Below are 19,261 nucleotides of genomic sequence, written 5' to 3'. Positions count from 1 at the left end.
CCGAGAACTCAAAACGAACACGAGCATGGATGATCATCGAGTGTTCAAACGATGACGTCCAAGTCTTGAGGACGGTCAAAAATGGGGTGTCTACAACATGGTTCATTTCCAAGCAGCCTTCTGCCGCACATGGTTCCTTTCCGGTTGAGACTTTTGCTCCTAGCTTCTTTTTCAACGGTTTGACATGACCTCACCAAATCCAGCGACTCTTCCCACTGCAAACCCCATCCCACTTTCTCCTACCAGCAAACCCCCTATCTCACCATCGCTGCCTCGCGATGCCCACCCTCATGATCATCCTCTTTTCTTCTTCAAAAACCCTCACCCCCGTTGTTGGACTCTTTCTCTTTTGAGCATAGGGAGGGCTACTACCCTTCTCTCTCTTCACTCTTTATTTTATTTGTTTTTATATTTTTCTAATAAAAGAAAAAACAATTTTTTTTTTTTTTTTTTTTGTGCTTCTGCTCTCTCTTAGTTCTCTCTCTTTCAAGCTCAAATATGTTTATATCTTAAAATTTATTTGAGTTTGAGGCGGGATAATATACCTATATCATGATAAGCATGGTGATACACCAGGCAAACCACTCAAGCCACCCCTTGGCGCATCATCCAAGCCGCTCCTGGCACACATGGTTCCTTTCCAAGCCACCTTTTGGCGCACATGGTCCCGTTCTGGTTGAGACTTTTGCTCCCGACTTCATTTTCAACAGTCCAACACGACCTCACCAAAAGCTATCTCCCGGCATTAGCTCCGGCCAGTTTCTTCAACGCTCCGGCACGACCTCACCAAAAATTTTCTTATGGCATTAGCTTTGGCTAGTTTCTACAACTGTCCAGCATGATCTCACCAAAAATTGTCTTCCGGCATTAACTCCGGCCTTGCTTCTACAACGGTCTGACACGATCATAAACTATCTCCCGTTATTAGCTCCGACTGCTCCTACAACGGTCTGGCATGACCATAAACTGCCTTCCAACATTATTATTTTTATTTCATTTTATTTTCTCTAGCTTCTCTTTCCAAACTCCTATTCATCTCTTTGCAACCAACTTGAGTTTGAAGGGGACTATTAGTGACTATGGTATATATATATAATTAAAAGTAGTGATTTTCTTATACTTAGGTGGCACATTATAAGGGCTTACTTTTTTTTTAAGAGAATCACGTCAGCAAGTATTTTTTTAATTACATATAGAGTTCTATATAAATCCAAACATAATTTAAATTATATTAACTTTACCTATTATATATAGATTCTATTTGATAAATATTTCTTTTTCATATATTTTTTTGATGAAAAATTGAGATAATCCCTGTAACTTAGAAGTTATGATCATATTGAACCTTTTCCAAGAAGATTTGTCCATGATTGTTACACGCTTGCAGGCACTTCCCGAGGATCTTCGGGTTTGTAATTTATACTTCCTACAATTCTTAAATTTTGTTCTCTCAAAATGTATTTTTGTTCTGTGAAGTTGGTCAATATTTACCTTGGCAATGTATAAGTTTGAACCAAATTATTCATGATTGTTGCATTTTTATAATCTTCTCAACGCTCAAAAAAATTAATATATAATTTAGATTCATTTTAATTGTAGATTTTATTGTATGAGTTAAATTTAAACCGCAAATAATCTTTCTCATAAAATTTTAAATATAAATTCTAAACAATTAGCTTTATTGTTCTGCCACAAATGAAAGACTTAGTCCTATTTTAGAAAATAGGTTAAAAGTGGATTTTTTTATTTTTTTTATTTTATTTTTGAAAAAAACGTGCAAAAAAAAAATAGAGAGATGATTTGATCTATAAAAACAAGAAAAACCACAAGAGTATTAGGATTTTTTTAATGCTAAATTGCCCCCTCCCCCCCCCCTTTTTCTTTCTTATTTTCATGTGTATTAATCTATACCCAATACTAATTCTATATTATAGATTTGTCGTTTAAATTTTAGAGTGATTCTATATATAAAATTATAATTCATTTCCTACATTATTTATATAATCACATCTTATAGGAGGAAAAACCTGCACAACAATGACACTCTTGGAGAACCTTTAAAGTTTAGATTTACTGCTTGAGATGTATCTATCGTTTAAATGTTTTTATTATTTTTTCTTTTTGGATTTAGATGTTATTTGATTCTTTCTTAGTTAGTCGTTGTTGAATTTTTTTTATATAGTTGATATTTTAATTTAACTAAGAGTGTTTATTTTATAATATTATAATTTAATATATATCATATAAAATCATTATATGATAATTTAACTACAACATATTTATATTTAATTTTTTTAATAAATTTTATATAATTTCTATTTCTACATATTTTTATTTTCCAAATGAATATAAAAGAAAATTAAATAGTTAGAATTACTTTTAATTTTATGTTACTAATTCTTCATCTAATTTAATTATTATTTTTAATAATGAATATTTATTTTACTATTTTATAATTTAATATATATCATACAAAATTATTATATGATAATTATACTTTTATAATACAATAGAACTAAAATTATCAAAATACACAAATAATTCAAGTAAAATTAATATATATATATATATATATATGTATGTATTCAAGTAACAATTTTACAGAACGATAGCGCCAATATTATCAAAATCAATAATTAAAATCATACTTTAATTTTAATTTTAAAAAATTATTCTTTTATAACACACATTGTAACATCAAATATTTTTTGAAAAAAAAAATAACACGTGCATTGCATGGGTCAACTGCTAGTTAGTCACTATAGCCCTGTTTGGCAAAGAGGCTTTTTGATTTTTTTTTTTTTTTTTTTTTTGCTAAAATTCACAAAAATACAAAATAGGTTAAAATAGCCAATAAGACAAAATGTCACATTAAATTCATAATTATTTCACTTTTTCTCTCACAAACATCAACTTCAACTATAAAAAAAAAATTCAATCACCTTTCCAAATATAAAAATTTTAGTCTACTAACATAGTCAAAAAAACTAAAATAATCTACTAAGATAGCTAACTTTCCAAACAAGACCTATATATATTAGATGCTATAATTAGGTTTTACTGTATTACGATATTTCTATAGCTTTCTTGTTGTCCACTCTTCATTGTGTAAGATACACACAATGTTGAATATACACATAATATAATATTATCTCCAACAAGTGGTATGCGGGAATGTGAAGGGGTTGCGGCAAAGGGGGTTGCGGCAAAGAGGGTATCGGCTGACACTAGAAGGTGACGAAGAGGATTGAATGGCAACAGAGGTGTGAAAAGGGGTTGGGTTTGAGTTAGGTAGGGGTAACCGGAGGTGGGAAGGTACGTAACAATTGGGGGCAGTGGTGATGGCCGGTAGGGTCAGGTTTGGAAAATTAGGATTACAGAAAGGTAAAAATAAAATTTTATGTTAAGATAAAATTAGAATAAAAAAAATAAAGTGGGATCCTGAAAAGAAAGATGGGTGCAATAGCAGCACTCGTTATAAAATCTTTGTAATTTTTCCCTATGGGATTTAGAAAGGACTTGGAGTTAATTACGTCATTTTTAAATATGATTGTGATGCATAGAAGAGTGAAATCGATACCTTAGGCTCTTTGGGTACATAATGTCAAACATTTTTGAGGCCATTGAGGTCATTAGAAGCTTCAACTTTGAGCCCAAAGTGGCTACTTTTTGAAGTCCCTGTGCAATTTTAATTTTAGGAACTTTAAAGAGCGAAGTTTGGACTTCAATTTTAAGGTCTGTAAAAGACCAAATTTTGGGCCTTTCTAAAAAAAAAGCATTGAAGGCATCCATAGGCAAAATTGGGCCTATGCGAGCCAAGAATTGAATGGCTGTAACAGGCTATTTAGAAGGCCATATAGGCTAATCCATTTAATGGCCTGTTAACTGTGACCTTCAAAGGGGTGTGTTAAAAGGCTGTAGACTTTTGTAGTGGGGGCTGAAATTAACAGCAGCAAAGAGCTGTTGGTATTATTATTGGACAACAAAGTGCTTTCCATTTGCGGCCATGTGGGGTGTCATGAACAGAACTTGTGGAACAAATTGGTAAGACCTTGAGGGCCATTGGTGGCATGTTGGCTTTTGACGTGAACTGGACTGCAAATTAATGGGCATGAAATCATTTGGGGGCTGTTGAGCTTGTGTAAACAGATTTTTGGGTCTTGGGTAAGTTTCCCCACTCTTCCTATTCTTCAAGAATTCCATTTGGATTTGGGAAACTTCGAGTTTGAAGTTGTTCAAACTTTTCGTGGACCCACCTTGTGGATACATATAAGCAAAACAAAGCAAGCAAATATTTTGTAAAAGAAATTGTCTCTGAAGTGGGTGACCAAACTGGAGAAGGCACAAAGCTAACTCCAATTTTGATTTCCCCAAAAGAAAGCAATAAGAATTATTCTGAAGTTGCAGACGGAGAGAGAAGGTTCGATTTTGGGTTTGATCCATGTAAGATGTACACCCACATCAACTTCGAAAATAATGTTGAAATACTTGAGGGAAGATTTGCAGTAATAATTTTTAATAGAAAGAAGTAAGAGGAAAAAGAGAGGGAGGGAACATTTATCTGAGTATTTTTCAGTACCTCACACGGGTATATCTATAAACTTATATCTCTGTATTTCCTTCAGCCTTAAACTGAATGCTTTTTCTGTGACTAACGTCTTTTTATTTATTTATTTTTTTTTTATGCCTGATTGCTCTTATGTATCCGCACGGTTCTTGGTCCTCTTCTACCCAAAAAAGAAGAAAAAGGGGTCGACTTTCTTACAAACTGCCCTCAGTGTGTGCTGATCCAAATGCTTTTCCTTCTCCCCCACTCTTTTGTGTATCCTATCTGAAGTGGGTAAAAATTGATCAAGTCTTGGTGCTAGGCCCATTGTGATACTCACTCCAAGGTGGAGTTAGGTCGGACCTCAGCCCTATGGCCAACACTTGCTCCGAAGCAAGACAATCATAGGAGCTCGGCCCAATGTACGAATATCACTCCAAAGTGGGCCGAGCAGCACGGTGGACCTCCTGGACGGACAGCCAACCACTCCGAAGTAGGTTGAGTAACATGTTGAACCTCCTGGACGGACAGACAACCACTCCGAAGTGGGCTGACCAACATGTTGGACCTCTTGGACGGACAGCCAACCACTCTGAAGTGGGTTGAGCAACATGTTGGACCTCCTGGTTGGACAACCGTTCTAGAGCAGACCAACTTAGAGAAGCCCAATTTACTAAAGATCTTTCTTGGGCTCACAAGAGACAAACAACTCTGCTCCTCTCCCTCTGTATGAACAGAACGTGGAGACATGGAGGTGCAGAGGGACAATGTGCATATATGACAGACCTGCGTCTGAATGGCAGGCGGAGTGGTCGTCCTCTTCCAATGAGAGATGTCCGCTAATGAGACAAACAAAACAGACCTGCACCCGAGTGTCAGGCGGAGTGGTCGTCCTTCTCCAATAGGAGACGACCACGAATAAGACACGTTGGACAGATGGCGGAGAGAGAAGGACTTGAACGACAAACAACCTTCTCCTATAAAAGATGAACACTATTCACTCTGAAGGGATCCGAAATCCACACACTTAACACATACACTCTTTGTATTCTCTCCTCTCTTTTTCCTCTCCCTGAGTCCCTGACTTTACCATCGGAGGGGTTTCCGACCAAACCCCGGTCGGGCAGCCTCACCGTTTGTTATTCTGTGCAGATCTTCAATTCCCAAAGCCTGCTGTTCATCCACGAAGTTCAACCCTTCTTCATAGTGCGGAAATCACCCCCGCACAATTGGCGCCGTCTATGGGAAAACCACTGTTTGCTTCGTGACGAACTCCGGCGATGGGAATCGAAGACACACTCCACTCTGGGCTAGCAGAGAGGACTCCAATGACGGAGAGAACCAAAGATAAGGGTCTGGCATTCCCTTCAGCGCACGATGACCCTATGGACCACGACGATCAGACACCCAACGCGGCGGAGCGACGCCGTGTCATTACCGTTGAGTCATCTCAATGTCTTTTTGTTGAGAAAGACCACCGTGACCGCATCATTGACTCAATGGGTTTGGAGATCACTGAGCTTCGAACCCAATTGTTGAAGTTCATGGCGACCCCAGCGGAGCCAAGAAAATCCATTGGTGGACCATCGCAAAGGAGACATACTCCTCCGCCGCCTCACAAGGAGCACTCCAGCCGTGGCCCTGCTCATAGAGAGCGTAGCCGGCCGATTTCGGTGCATAGTGAAGGGGCCAGCAGTAGGATGAATAACCTTAAAAATAACCCACGAGGGAATTCTCGTAAAAGGCAGAGGACTGTCAGCCGCCTGTCTGGAACCTTTCATTGTCGCCACGACGAGCGGCCGCACGATTTGAGAAGTTGGCTGAACGATAACAGAGAAGAGGCACGACGGCTATGCCGGAAAGGAGAACGTCGAGGAGATAAGGAGGAGGACCGCCGGCTCAGTAGGAAAAGGGACCAGTTAGACCGGTCCATACACCAACAAGAGCGTCGTGCTTTAGACCGGTTGGTGTCCACCCCCTTCTCCCCAGAGGTAGAAGCTGTAGAACCTCCACGGAAGTATAGCCCGCTAAAATTCATTCTCTATGATGGGAAGACGGACCCTCTGACCCACATCAGCCATTACCGCCAGATGATGTCCCTCTGGAATCGTAACAACGCACTCATGTGCAAAGTCTTCCCCTCTAGCCTTAGAGAACTTGGCCTCCGATGGTTTGACAAACTCCCCAATGGCTCGATTTATGACTGGACGCAGCTCTCGGAGGCGTTCTTAGCCCGATTCGTCTCCAACAGTAGAGTCCCAAAGCAGTTAGATACCTTGTTCAATATCCGAAAGGACAGGAAAGAAACCCTATGCCAGTACGCGCGACGGTATTAGGAGGAGTATGGTGACCTGGAGGAAAATGTTTGCAATGAACAATTGGCCGTGCTATACTTCAAGCAAGGCCTACCTCCTTCGCACAAGCTAAGACATTCGTTGACGAAACGACCTGCCTCCACCATGAAGGATTTGAGGGCTCGAATAGAGCAACAAGCTCGCGTGGAAGATGACGCTGCTTCAGTACATGTTGCGGTTGCTGAAGAAGAAGTCAGACCACCTCAACCGCCTAAGACTGAGCAGCCAAGGAGGGATGAGCAGCGCAAGAACTATGGCCAAAGGAACCGCTCCACGGTAGAAAACGAGGAGGAAAAGGCCAAGTCTTATGAAGGCATCACCACCGTCTTCAAAGAGCCAATATACAGGCTCGTCGAGAAACTTAAAGGGGAAGCCTTCTTTGTCTGGCCAGCTAAGATGCCTGGAGACCCTACTTGGCGCAATCAGACACTGCGTTGCACCTATCATCGAGAGAAGGGACACAAGACGCAAAATTGCAGAGCTCTCAAACAATACTTGGAGGACTTAGTTACGGCGGGACACCTCCAACAATGGATAGACGTTGATAAGACGAGGGAAAGAAAGGACTAGACCAAGCCCCCCTCGAAGAGAACCATGCCCCGAGGTTGGTCATCAATGTTATCCATGGAATGACTGACCCCGAAAGAGAAAACACCATTCGAGGAGAAATCCAACGAGCCACCCACATTCAGCAGGTAATGTCGGTAGGACCTCCTCCCAAAAAGTCCAAGACAGAAGCTAGACCTTCTCGGTTTAACGTCGTGTTCACCGAAAGGGACCTAGAGAGAATCCAACACCCCCACACCGATGCCCTCATCGTTACAGTTGGTGTGGCCAACAAGTTCGATGTGAAGCGAGTCTTGATTGACCAAGGGAGTGCCGCAGACATCATGTATTATGAGCTTTTCAAGAAACTTGGCCTCCGTGAGTAACACCTGACACCTGCCACCTCCCCTTTAGTTGGCTTTAACTCGCAAACAGAATGGCCGCTCGGCCAAATAACTCTGCCTATCATAGCTAAGTCCAAGGTGGTCTCTGTTGACTTCTTGGTGGTAAACACCCCATCTGCCTACAATGCCATCCTTGGTCGACCTTGGATTCACCAGATGGAGGCAGTTCCTTCCACCTATCACCAACTCGGTCGCTTTCCAACCAAGTATGGAGTAGAGGAGATTCGTGGAGACCAAGTGGCAGCCAAACACTGCTTCATTGCCGCCATGAAAACCACACAAGTCTGCGACCAAGTACAAATGGTGGAAGTACCTGACCAACCAGTTTTGGAAGACGTCGGCGGAGTGCCGACCGAGAAGATGGTAGAGGACCTAGAGACGGTCTTGGTAGAAGAAGGAAACCCAGATAAGTTCTTCCTGCTTGACACTTCCCTCACTGTTGGAGAAAAAGAGCAATTACTGGCTCTACTCCGTAAACACATCGAAGTGTTCGCCTAGTCGGCCTATGACACTCCTGGGTTGGACCCCAACTATGCCTGTCATCGACTCAATGTCCAATTAGGAGCGCGGCCGGTTATTCAGAAGAGTAGACGATCATCCGCGCAACACACCGATGCAGTGATCGAAGAGGTGGACAAACTTTTGGCTGCTGGAGTCATTCGAGAAGTGCAGTACCCAAAGTGGCTGTCCAACACCGTCGTGGTGAAAAAGAAGAATGGAAAATGGAGAGTCTGCGCTGATTTCACTAGCCTTAACAAAGCTTGCCCCAAGGATAGTTTCCCCCTTCCACGAATAGATCAACTTGTTGACGCAACGGCTGGACATGAGCGCATGAGCTTTCTAGACGCCTATAGTGGCCACCACCAGATCCCTATGTTTGGTCCTGACCAGGAGAAAACGGCTTTCATCAGCCCTAGAGGCATTTACTGCTACAAAGTGATGCCCTTCGGCTTGAAAAACGCTGGTGTGACCTACCAACGAATGGTCACCAAAATGTTCAAGGACCAGCTTGGTAAAACCATGGAAGCATACATTGATGACATGGTCATCAAAAGCAAGTTGGCCATGCACCATCTAAGGGACCTTGAGCAAGTGTTTGGAATTCTGAAGACTCACAAGCTTCAATTGAACGCCTCAAAATGTGCCTTTGGAGTAGGATCAGGGAAGTTCTTGGGGTATATGGTGACTAGGCAGGGCATTGAAGCCAACCCCGACCAAATCAAAGCCCTCCAAGACCTTGAAGCACCTACAAAGGCTAAAGAACTCCAGAAACTCGCTGGTATGGCTGCAGCACTTAACCGTTTCATCAGTCGGTCCTCTGATCGGATGAAGCCCTTCTTCCAACTTCTAAGGAAGAAAACCAGTTTTGAGTGGGGAAGTCAGTGCTCCGAAGCGCTAGAATATTTGAAGAAGTATTTGTCCTCTCCTCCCCTTCTATCAACACCTGTCGCCAACGAAGAGCTTTTCCTTTACTTGGCTGTTTCTGATCATGCTGTCAGTTCAGTGCTAGTCAGAGATGATGGGAAGGAGCAAAAACCAGTGTATTATGTTAGCAAGACACTCCTTGATGCTGAAACTAGATACTTGCCATTGGAGAAATTGGCATATGCACTATTAATTGCCTCTAGGAAGTTTGTTCACTACTTTCAAGGACATACCATCAACGTCCTCACTAAATTCCCCCTCAAGTCGGTGTTCAGTTGAGCAGATTCTCAGGCCGAACAGCAAAGTGGGCGGTGGAGCTTGGAGAGTTTGATATCAAGTTCCAACCTCGAACAGCAATCAAAGCTCAAGTTCTGGCAGACTTTGTTGCAGAATTCACCCCGAGACCGGCTGTCCCCTCTGAAGGGAGCTCTGCTTTGGTCACTATGACTGCCCAGCATAAAGGGCAATCCCCAGCCGAAGCATGGAAGCTTTTTGTTGGAGACGTATGGAAGCTGTTTGTGGACGGTTCTTCTAACCAAAAAGGCTCTGGGGCAGGAGTTGTCCTTATTTCTCCTGAAGGATTCATGTGGGAGCAAGCCATTCGGTTGGGCTGGAAAGCTTCTAATAATGAAGCAGAGTATGAAGCTCTACTAGCCGGCTTGCGAAGTGTCGAACACTTCAACGCAGAGGAGCTACTCGTCTTTAGTGACTCCCAATTAGTGGTCAACCAACTCTTTGGAGTTTACGAGGATCGCGATGAACGGATGGCCACTTATGCAGAACAGGCCAAAAATTTGATCAGAAAGTTCCAAGCCATCAAAGTCGAGAAGATTGGCCGAGAGGGAAATGGTCATGCTGATGCTCTAGCTTGCCTAGGTTCCTCGGTCAACTCCAGAGACGCCCGCAAAATATGGGTGGAATATGTACCCCAACCAAGTATTCAACTAGTCAAAATGGTCCTCTGCACAGATTTGGGCCCAAGTTGGATGGACCCACTCCTGGCCTTCTTGAAGAATGGTACCCTTCCTGAGGACAAAAAAGAAGCGCACAGGACAAGGCATAGAGCTGCTCGATTTTGGGTCTCTCCATCTGGTAAGCTTTACAAGAAGTCCTACATGGGCCCTTATCTACTCTGTGTTCATCCAAGTCTAGTGGAAGATGTGCTTTATGAGATCCATGATGGAATCTATGGAAGCCACACTGGTGGTCGGTCCTTGGCACACCGAGCCCTAACACACGGGTATTGGTGGCCGCGCATGCAAAAGGAGGCCCAATAGTATGTCCGCAAGTGCGACAAGTGCCAAAAGTTTGCTCCTCTCATTCACCAACCAGCCAAAGCCCTAACCCCCCTCACCAGTCCTTGGCCATTCGCTCAGTGGGGCTTAGACATTGTTGGACCATTAGCTAGGGGAACTGGGAATAAAAGGTTTTTCATCGCTGCAACTGACTACTTCACCAAGTGGGTGGAGGTGGAGGCCTTATGCAAGATCAAAGAAGCAGACACTAAGAGGTTTGTTTGGCGCAATGTTGTGACTCGATTTGGCATTCCTAGAGTCCTTCTCTCTGACAACGGTACACAATTTGATGGCAAGATCTTCAGAAGATTTTGCGCTGACTTGAAGATAGAGTTCCGAAACTCCACTCTGGCCTACCCACAGGGCAATGGCCAAGCTGAAGCGTCCAATAAGACGATCATTGATGGGCTAAAAAAGCGTCTTGAAAAAGCCAAGGGCAAATGGATGGAGGAGATACCGAATGTCCTCTGGGCTTACCGAACTACTCCTCGTCGGTCAACCGGTGAGACACCTTACTCTCTTACCTATGGGATAGAAGCAGTCATCCCTTTAGAGGTTGGCCTTCCTACCATCCGTTCTGAGATCTTTGAGCCAGCAGACAATGATAAAGCCATCGCCCAAGCTCTGGACATGGCCGAAGAACATAGGGAAGCTGTCCTTATTCGGTTGGCGGTCTACCAGCAGCAACTCACTAAGAGCTTTAACAAGAATGTGCGTCCAAGGTAATTCCTACCAGGTGACTTGGTACTCAGGAAGGTAATGGATCACAAGAAAGTCCCTAGGGAAGGGAAACTCGGTGCTAACTGGGAGGGGCCCTACAAGGTTACTTCAGCACTTGGCAATGGCGCATACTATCTGGCTGACTTATCAGGGAAGGCAATCCCTAGACCATAGAACGTCGCCAATCTAAAGAAGTACTTCCAATGATATGATTCTTAGGATGAAGTACTTACAGTAATGTATTTCTCAGAACATGCCTTGATGTAATCAAAAGTTACAAGTATCAATGAATGAAAATTTGTTTTATAGTTTGTCCTTATTTACTTGTGTTGTACATTTATGCTCGGTGGAGCAAATTGGCCACGGGTCTTAACTCAAGCCAATCCCGGATGCTCAACCCTTTGGTTGGACCGGGGTGCCAAGTGGTATAACTTGGTGGAATTTGTGCCAAGTATCGTTACTTAAAGCACAGTCCAAATTCACAATTCGCGCTCGAAGACGGGCAGAATTACACTCTACGAAGGGTTAAATCACGCCAAAACTTAATCGAGTCAGGTGGCGGCCGACCAACATGATAAAAAACTTTCACAATTTTTTCTCTACGAAGGCATAAAGCATGGTCTGACCGAACAGACAACCTTCCGAGCCACAGAGCTCATGCTCGGCTGGGGGCATCAACAAACTCACTCAATTTTTTCTAAGGCACGAAGCCTGATCAGACCGAACAGATGGCCTGCTAGGCCACAGAGCCTCTGCTCGGCCGGGGGCAAACATTACATACAAGCAAAAATTGAAGATAAGTAGTTCAACACTTACGAAAATGTAAGATCGAGTGCATTGAAGTGAAACTTCAATTACAAAAAGAGTTCGGCCTTACAAAAGAAGAGGTCCAGTCGACCGAACTCCAAGACAAATAAAAAAGTACAAGTTACAAGTTCGACAGTTGGCAAATTTAGAAGGCACTTCATTACAAAAGAGAGCTCGGTTTGTATCATAGCCTATCCAACCGAGTACTAAAACAAAAGTCGAAGATACTTCATTAACTTCCAAGTTTCATTACAAAAGAACTACTAAAAAGCAGAAGTAAAAGCAAAACTTGAGGCAACCTAACAACTTACTCCTCGCGTTGCTCCTCCTCGTAGTGTCCATCCTCGCGATGCTCCTCTTCTGCAGGATTGACAGTCTGTCTAACCAAGGAAGAGCTCGGCAGGAAAGGAGAAAGGCTAGAAGGATCAACATCCATAGCTCCACCTTGGCGAGGCCTTCTCATCCTAACCCTCGCAGCGGTCTTCGAAGGGACTGGGATATCATCAATATCATAAAGAGGAGAAGCCTCTTCCACCTTAGCAGCGCGCAGAGCCCCAGTCCAACCCTTAGTAAAGATCTTGTCCCTCAGCTTCAAAATCTCCTCCGAATAGGTCTTTTCGGCCTCGTCATAGCCCCTCTGTTCAGCCTCGTCCACCATTCCTTGATAATTAGACTTTAAAGACTTCAAAGCAGCATCGGCATCTGCAGCCCTCCGCTCGGCCATGAACATCAGTGCTTCAGCTTTCTTCTTTGCATCTTTCATCTCCTTTATATCCTCTCCGGCCGCCTTTAAGGACATATCAGCATCAGCCAACATGTTAATCGTCTTGACCCTCTCTTGCTCATCACGATGCCGCTTTTCGTCCATAATGTGCGTCATCTGAATGCACTACATCAACCAAAATGTCATATTCTCAACAACCAAACTTAAGGAAATGACAAAGACATAAAAGAAGACTTACTGCGGTTAGCATCTGCACCGAACCCTTGATCAACACGTCGCTTGAAATGTTTTGCTCCGCCATATCCAAAGGTAGTAGCAATGTCTTTGATAAGTCAAAGGCCAAGTCGCTTGAGTAGATTGTGCTATCCGATGTAGTGATTGCTCGGCCGTTATGCTCCAAGGGAGGCACCCATTCTTCAACTGAGCCCTGCTCATGAGAACCCCCGGCAACTTCTTTACCTTTGGACCTCTTCCTCTTTGAGGCCCTATCAGCGGGAAGAGCAAGAGTAGCAACAGGAGGAGGAGGAACAACAACATCCTTTTTTCCACCCTTAGACCTCTCCATCGGTGGAGAGGAAACTCGTGTGTCGACCGTCGAAACAGCTAGAAGGTCCTCATCATCAGATCCAAAGACTAAGGCATCAAGATTGAGCTTTTGGCGACGAGCCATTTCGCTTGCTAAGTCTGGCGACGGAGAGTAGCCTCTACTGAGTGGTCCACTTGATGAACAAACGACTGCGGAAGAGGAAGCTCCAGCAGTTTGGCCAACTTGTTCTTCGGTTTCAATCTCAAGTGAGTCCCTCGAGAAGTTGTTTACTTTGGGTTTCCGTTGGATGACATGTCTGTAAGTTCGCACATAGTTAAGCAACTGCGAGGCCGACCGATCTTCGTACCTTAGTGCAACTTTGATATCCCTCGGATGCTCTTTCTCCGACCTCCTTTTTAGCTTCTTTGAACCTGCAAGTACGAACAATAACACTTTAACAAAGAAAAAAGTCATAGGCGATAAGCGAATGGATAAAAGGAAACTAAAATAAAGAATGACCTGGGTGGCCGTTCTCTCGTGGAACCCGCTTCAATCGGCCTACCTCCTCGGCCGCAAACTCCCAATTACCTCCGACTTGAAGGAAATCAGAGCAATGCTTGTCATTATCAGGAAGTTCAGTAACGAGTTGGAGGTCCAACGACCGAAATTTGACATAATAAGTTTTACCGCCTTTATTATGACACAAGGAGTAGCAATGAAGGATATCCCAAATACCCAAGTCCAAGTCTAAGAGGTCGTTCAAGACCGAGACACCGTTTACCACTCTAAATGTGTTCATTGATATTTGCATTAGTGTAAGTTCAAAATAAGAAAAGAATCGACGCAACAAAGGGTTCAACGGAAACCTAACACCCTCCTCTACGATGGAGGCAATTCAGAAGGGCATTGTGGTGCTTGTACACGACCGATCCGCGTCAACCGCCGCCAATGTCAATGTGACATCATTGGGAATGTTATATCCTCGGCGGAACTCATCCATTCCTGCCAGAGTGTCCACTAGGTTCCGAAACTTACCCATTGGAGGTGCGACGTTCCACCAAGCAATTACACTAAGGATGACTTGCAAGGTTGGAGGTACAATGGCCGACCGAGCAACCGTGTGTTAAACGACTCTCAACGTTACACTTAACCAAAAAAGTAATGGTGAAGGTGGAAAGGAAATACATGGGTTCTATGACTTACCGTGCCAAAATCAAGGGGAACTTGATGGCGAGCCTCTCCGATGAAGCAGTCCCACTGTGGCAACCAAGGGAAAAATTATGAGTTAAAAAAAAAAAAAAAAGGAGAGCAAAAAATAAAATAAAATAAAAAGAGCAAAAAAAAAAAAGATTAAATAAAAAAAAAGCAAAAAAAAAAAAAAAAAAAAAGCTTATTAGAGGTTATGTCAAACTTGAACAAAACAGTGTCCACAAAAAATCAGTAAGAAAAGCTTATTAGAAGGAGAGAGTTCAAAAACTTACAAAATCAAAACCCAGTGAACAAGAGGCAATGAGATGCTCCCACTGGAGGAACAGCTTGAGATTGCTCACCAGATTAGAACGACTCGGTCACAGGTTATGTCAAACTTGAACGACCTAACTCTGGGCACAATCTTCTTGTAAGCATGGATGGACATTCCAGATTCTGAACTGCAGCCAAGGAGCATGAAACAACTAAAGTGACTAGCCACATGTCGGTGGGCCTACGTCGTGTCATATCTGATCAAATCCGAACATATTTGTTGTAAGATGGGCTCTTTGTTTGCCAGTTGGTGAAACCCGACTTGATATAACGGCGAGGATAATTTTTTGTTGCAAACAACGAAGCCAGAAGGTGAAGTTAGAAGAAGAGAATGCTGGGTTTGTCTCCAAACTATGAAAATCTAATTCTCTAGGGTGAGAAAGTGAGGAGACCACGTTGTTGGTGCAAGCTCCAACCTTTCTAAACAAAAGTTTGGGATTTATAGAAAGAGGACTAGAGGTCAAGCTCAGATTTTTTAAATTGTCTTAAAGTTCCAACGAAGGAAAGTGTGAGAATAAAAACAAAGTCAGAGCTTTGTTCCAAAAATGGGTACTGCTGCTCCTGGAGTCAAAAAGTGAGGCAGCAAGGAAATGGGAAAAATAGGCCTGGAATTCAGATTTCTAGAGTGAGAAAGTGTTAAATAAGGTGGGTTTGCTTGTTTTCATTAACAAATTCTGAAATGGGCTTGCCTTTATGTCATGTTGACAGCCCCCAAACTAGTCAAATGTGGACACGTGATGGCTCGACAGTCGGAGTAAGGACATTAGTCAGGGCCGAGCTTGAGGTCTGGTGGCAAGGCCAAGATCATGGACGACCGAGCTGCGATGCTCACGGATGAGTCGGCCGAAGCATTTTAGACCGAGCTAAAGGGCACTTGAAATAACGATAAGTGTGAAGTTAGCCCAGCTCCGAACTTTCCAGGTGAGCCGTGCAAGGAAGTTGAGTGTCCGAAGCCTCACTAGGCAACTCTGCCAAACTAGCGAGCAAACAAGTTCAGGAAGTCTAGTTCCCTAGTATGAAGAAGATAAGCAAACTAAGTCGTAGATGCGCCGACCGATCTAACGACAACGAAGGCAACTGAACAAGAATGAATCGAGCACAAATTGGAGATCACTGAGCAGCGTGAAAGCTGGTGTGAACCAAGCTACGGAGTAACGACAACCGACCGAACTCATTCGTCGATGACAACGAATCAAGCTAGCGACTGAGCTGCGAATTTGGTGGGTTGTTCTTCTAAGGCCGACCAACAGCAAACCCATAGCCGAGCAACAATCCAGCCGGGCTAAAGTGTACGGGACTCATAAATTGGCCCCACGTTTCGATATGAACAATGGACCAAGCTTGTACCGCGCACGACCTCGGCTGACCGAACAGGCCATGGCAACTTCGAACTAGAAACGGAAGTTGCACTCTGTGATGATTGAATAACAAAGGCCACGGAATAAATAATCTGCTGGATATGAAAAGAGATGACCACCGAACAAAAAGGTGACCGAGGAAGAAAAATACTCTGAAGAAAGTTGATAACCGACCAAGGAAGAAAAACAGTGTTAATCATGGCCGAGCAAAGCAAAGGAATAAAGTCTGGACGACCAAGCATAGAGGCAGTGGGACCGAACAAACAGAGCCAATGTTTCTCAAGTAGGGACAGAATAAGCCTATTAAATAATGTTGAATTGTTCGGCCTCCAATGTCCTGCTCGGTTAACCAACGTGCAAACCAACCAAGCAAACACATGCATACTGTGATTAAAGCATGAAGGACGACACATGGTCCACCAAACTTTTCCATGGCAAGCTTAAAAGTTTGATTTAGTGGAGCACCAAGTTTGTAGGCCCCACGCCAATTTCACCAAGAGTAACACAATGTCAACTCCCCAGCAAATCACATTGGCATCCTATAACCATGCATGGCATCAAGGTAGGGCCCACAAAACATTGCCCATCTACATTATCAAACCAAGTTAGAAGTTGGCTATGTAAGGCATGCTTGAGCTATTGTGAAGCAGATTGTAGTGCGCGGTTCCATTGTCCAACTTTAGAAATATATATATATCCAAAAATAAATAAATAAATAAATAATGAAAAAAATGAAAAATTTGTGTATATATATATATGTATATATTTTTTCAAGTCAAGCAACGACGCTCAGCCGACTGAAAAAGCACTAAGCTAGACAATTACAAGGCTAGTAAAGACACATTTAGTTTGGGGGCACAAATGAGCTACGAAACATTGGGCAGACGCAAACGTTGGACCAAACAATAATTTTGAATCTAACTCACACAGCTCAAATTAAGTTATGATCGCCCAAACTTTGAAGTTTGTGACAGAATTGGCTTCCGCTTCGCCAAACATAAGCGCAAGCCAGGGGGCAAATGAAGTGGGTAAAAATTGATCAAGTCTTGGTGCTAGGCCCATTGTGATACTCACTCCAAGGTGGAGTTAGGTCGGACCTCAGCCCTATGGCCAACACTTGCTCCGAAGCAAGACAATCATGGGAGCTCGGCCTAATATACGAATGTCACTCCAAAGTGGGCCGAGCAGCACGGTGGACCTCCTGGACGGACAGCCAACCACTCCGAAGTAGGTTGAGTAACATGTTGAACCTCCTGGACGGACAGACAACCACTCCGAAGTGGGCTGAGCAACATGTTGGACCTCTTGGACGGACAGCCAACCACTCTGAAGTGGGTTAAGCAATATGTTGGACCTCCTGGTTGGACAACCGTTCTAGAGCAGACTAACTTAGAGAAGCCCAATTCACTAAAGATCTTTCTTGGGTTCACAAGAGACAAACAACTCTGCTCCTCTCCCTCTGTATGAACAGAACGTGGAGACATGGAGGTGCAGAGGGACGATGTGCATATATGACAGACCTGCGTCTGAATGGCAGGCGGAGTGGTCGTCCTCTTCCAATGAGAGATGTCCGCTAATGAAACAAACAAAACAGACCTGCACCCGAGTGTCAGGCGGAGTGGTCGTCCTTCTCCAATAGGAGACGACCACGAATAAGACACGTTGGACAGATGGCGGAGAGAGAAGGACTTGAACGACAAACAACCTTCTCCTATAAAAGGTGAACACTATTCACTCTGAAGGGATCCGAAATCCACACACTTAACACATACACTCTTTGTATTCTCTCCTCTCTTTTTCCTCTCCCTGAGTCCCTGACTTTACCGTCGGAGGGGTTTCCGACCAAACCCCGGTCGGGCAGCCTCACCGTTTGTTATTCTGTGCAGATCTTCAATTCCCAAAGCCTGCTGTTCATCCACGAAGTTCAACCCTTCTTCATAGTGCGGAAATCACCCCCGCACACTATCCACTACCATATTAAGAGAGGCAATGCGGTAGTTTTCCCCTACTAACCCATGTTGGGCAGTGGGGTAGTTGAATAAACCAAACCCCACTTTGTGAATGGGTAGTTTCTGCAGTTTGTTGCCTTGTTTATGTTTATATGTGAAATGCTTTACTTTCCAACACGGTCCCTCTCTTTGAGCCGGTCGCCCTCTTCTGCGGCCTCCTTGCGGTATCCCAAAACGACGTCGTTTTGAGGTTAAATTTCAATTAAAAAAAAGATAAATTACACTGACACTCCATGAGATTTATATTTATTACAGTTCTCTCCTCATCTTTTGAAAATTACATCTCCCTAACTGAGGTTTAAAGTTTCATTACAAATTTCTCCCTTCAGCAATTTAATTTTTTTAAATACCAATTTTGTCCTCTGTGGGTAAATTACATTGACACTCCTCACATTTTAAAAATTATAATCTCCTCCTTAAGGTTTAAAGTAGCATTACCAATGCCCCCTCTGTTAGTATTAGTTAGAAAAAAAATTCAATGAAAAAAAAAATTAATTGGAAAAAAAATTATTTGAAAAAACAATTAATTGAAAAAAAAATTGTTAGTAAAATTTTTAAATTTCTGATTAAAAACCAACATAAACTCATTTTTTGATTAATTTATATTTTTTATTTCTTAAAAAATGATTTTACGTTGGTTTTTAAACATAAATTTAAAAATTTTATTAACAAAAAAAATTTTCAATTAATTGTTTTTTCAAATAATTTTTTTTCCAATTAAATTTTTTTTTCAATGAATTTTTTTTCCAACTAATACTAACAAAGGGGGCAATTGGTAATGCTACTTTAAACCTTAGGGAGGAGATTGTAATCTCTAAAATGTGAGGGGTGTCAATGTAATTTATCCAGTGAGGGAAAAATTGGTATTTAAAAAAATTAAATTGCTGAGGGGGGAAATCTGTAATGAAACTTTAAAGTTTAAGGAGGGAGATGTAATTTTCAAAATGTGAGGAGAGGAACTGTAATAAATATAAACCTCAAGGGGTGTCAGTGTAATTTAGCCTAAAAAAAAGACGGAACAGGAGC

General features: G+C 42.8%; 1 protein-coding gene across 1 annotated transcript; it reads left to right on the top strand.

Annotated features, from left to right (window-relative positions):
* The first annotated feature begins 8,006 nt into the window (after positions 1–8,006).
* LOC145798050 (uncharacterized) lies at positions 8,007–11,296 on the top strand. Its single transcript, XM_082885504.1, has 4 exons — positions 8,007–8,322; positions 8,413–9,481; positions 9,559–10,515; positions 10,684–11,296. Exons 1-4 carry the CDS (start codon positions 8,007–8,009, stop codon positions 11,294–11,296), a joined length of 2,955 nt encoding a protein of 984 aa, XP_082741630.1.
* Positions 11,297–19,261: the final 7,965 nt, after the last annotated feature.

This window comes from Camellia sinensis, chromosome 8 (genome assembly GCF_055761805.1).
Source record: "Camellia sinensis isolate YWXY chromosome 8, ASM5576180v1, whole genome shotgun sequence".
Classification (NCBI taxonomy): Eukaryota; Viridiplantae; Streptophyta; class Magnoliopsida; order Ericales; family Theaceae; genus Camellia; species Camellia sinensis.
The sequence above is the reverse complement of the archived record's forward strand: the minus strand, read 5'-3'. Positions and strand labels throughout refer to the sequence as shown.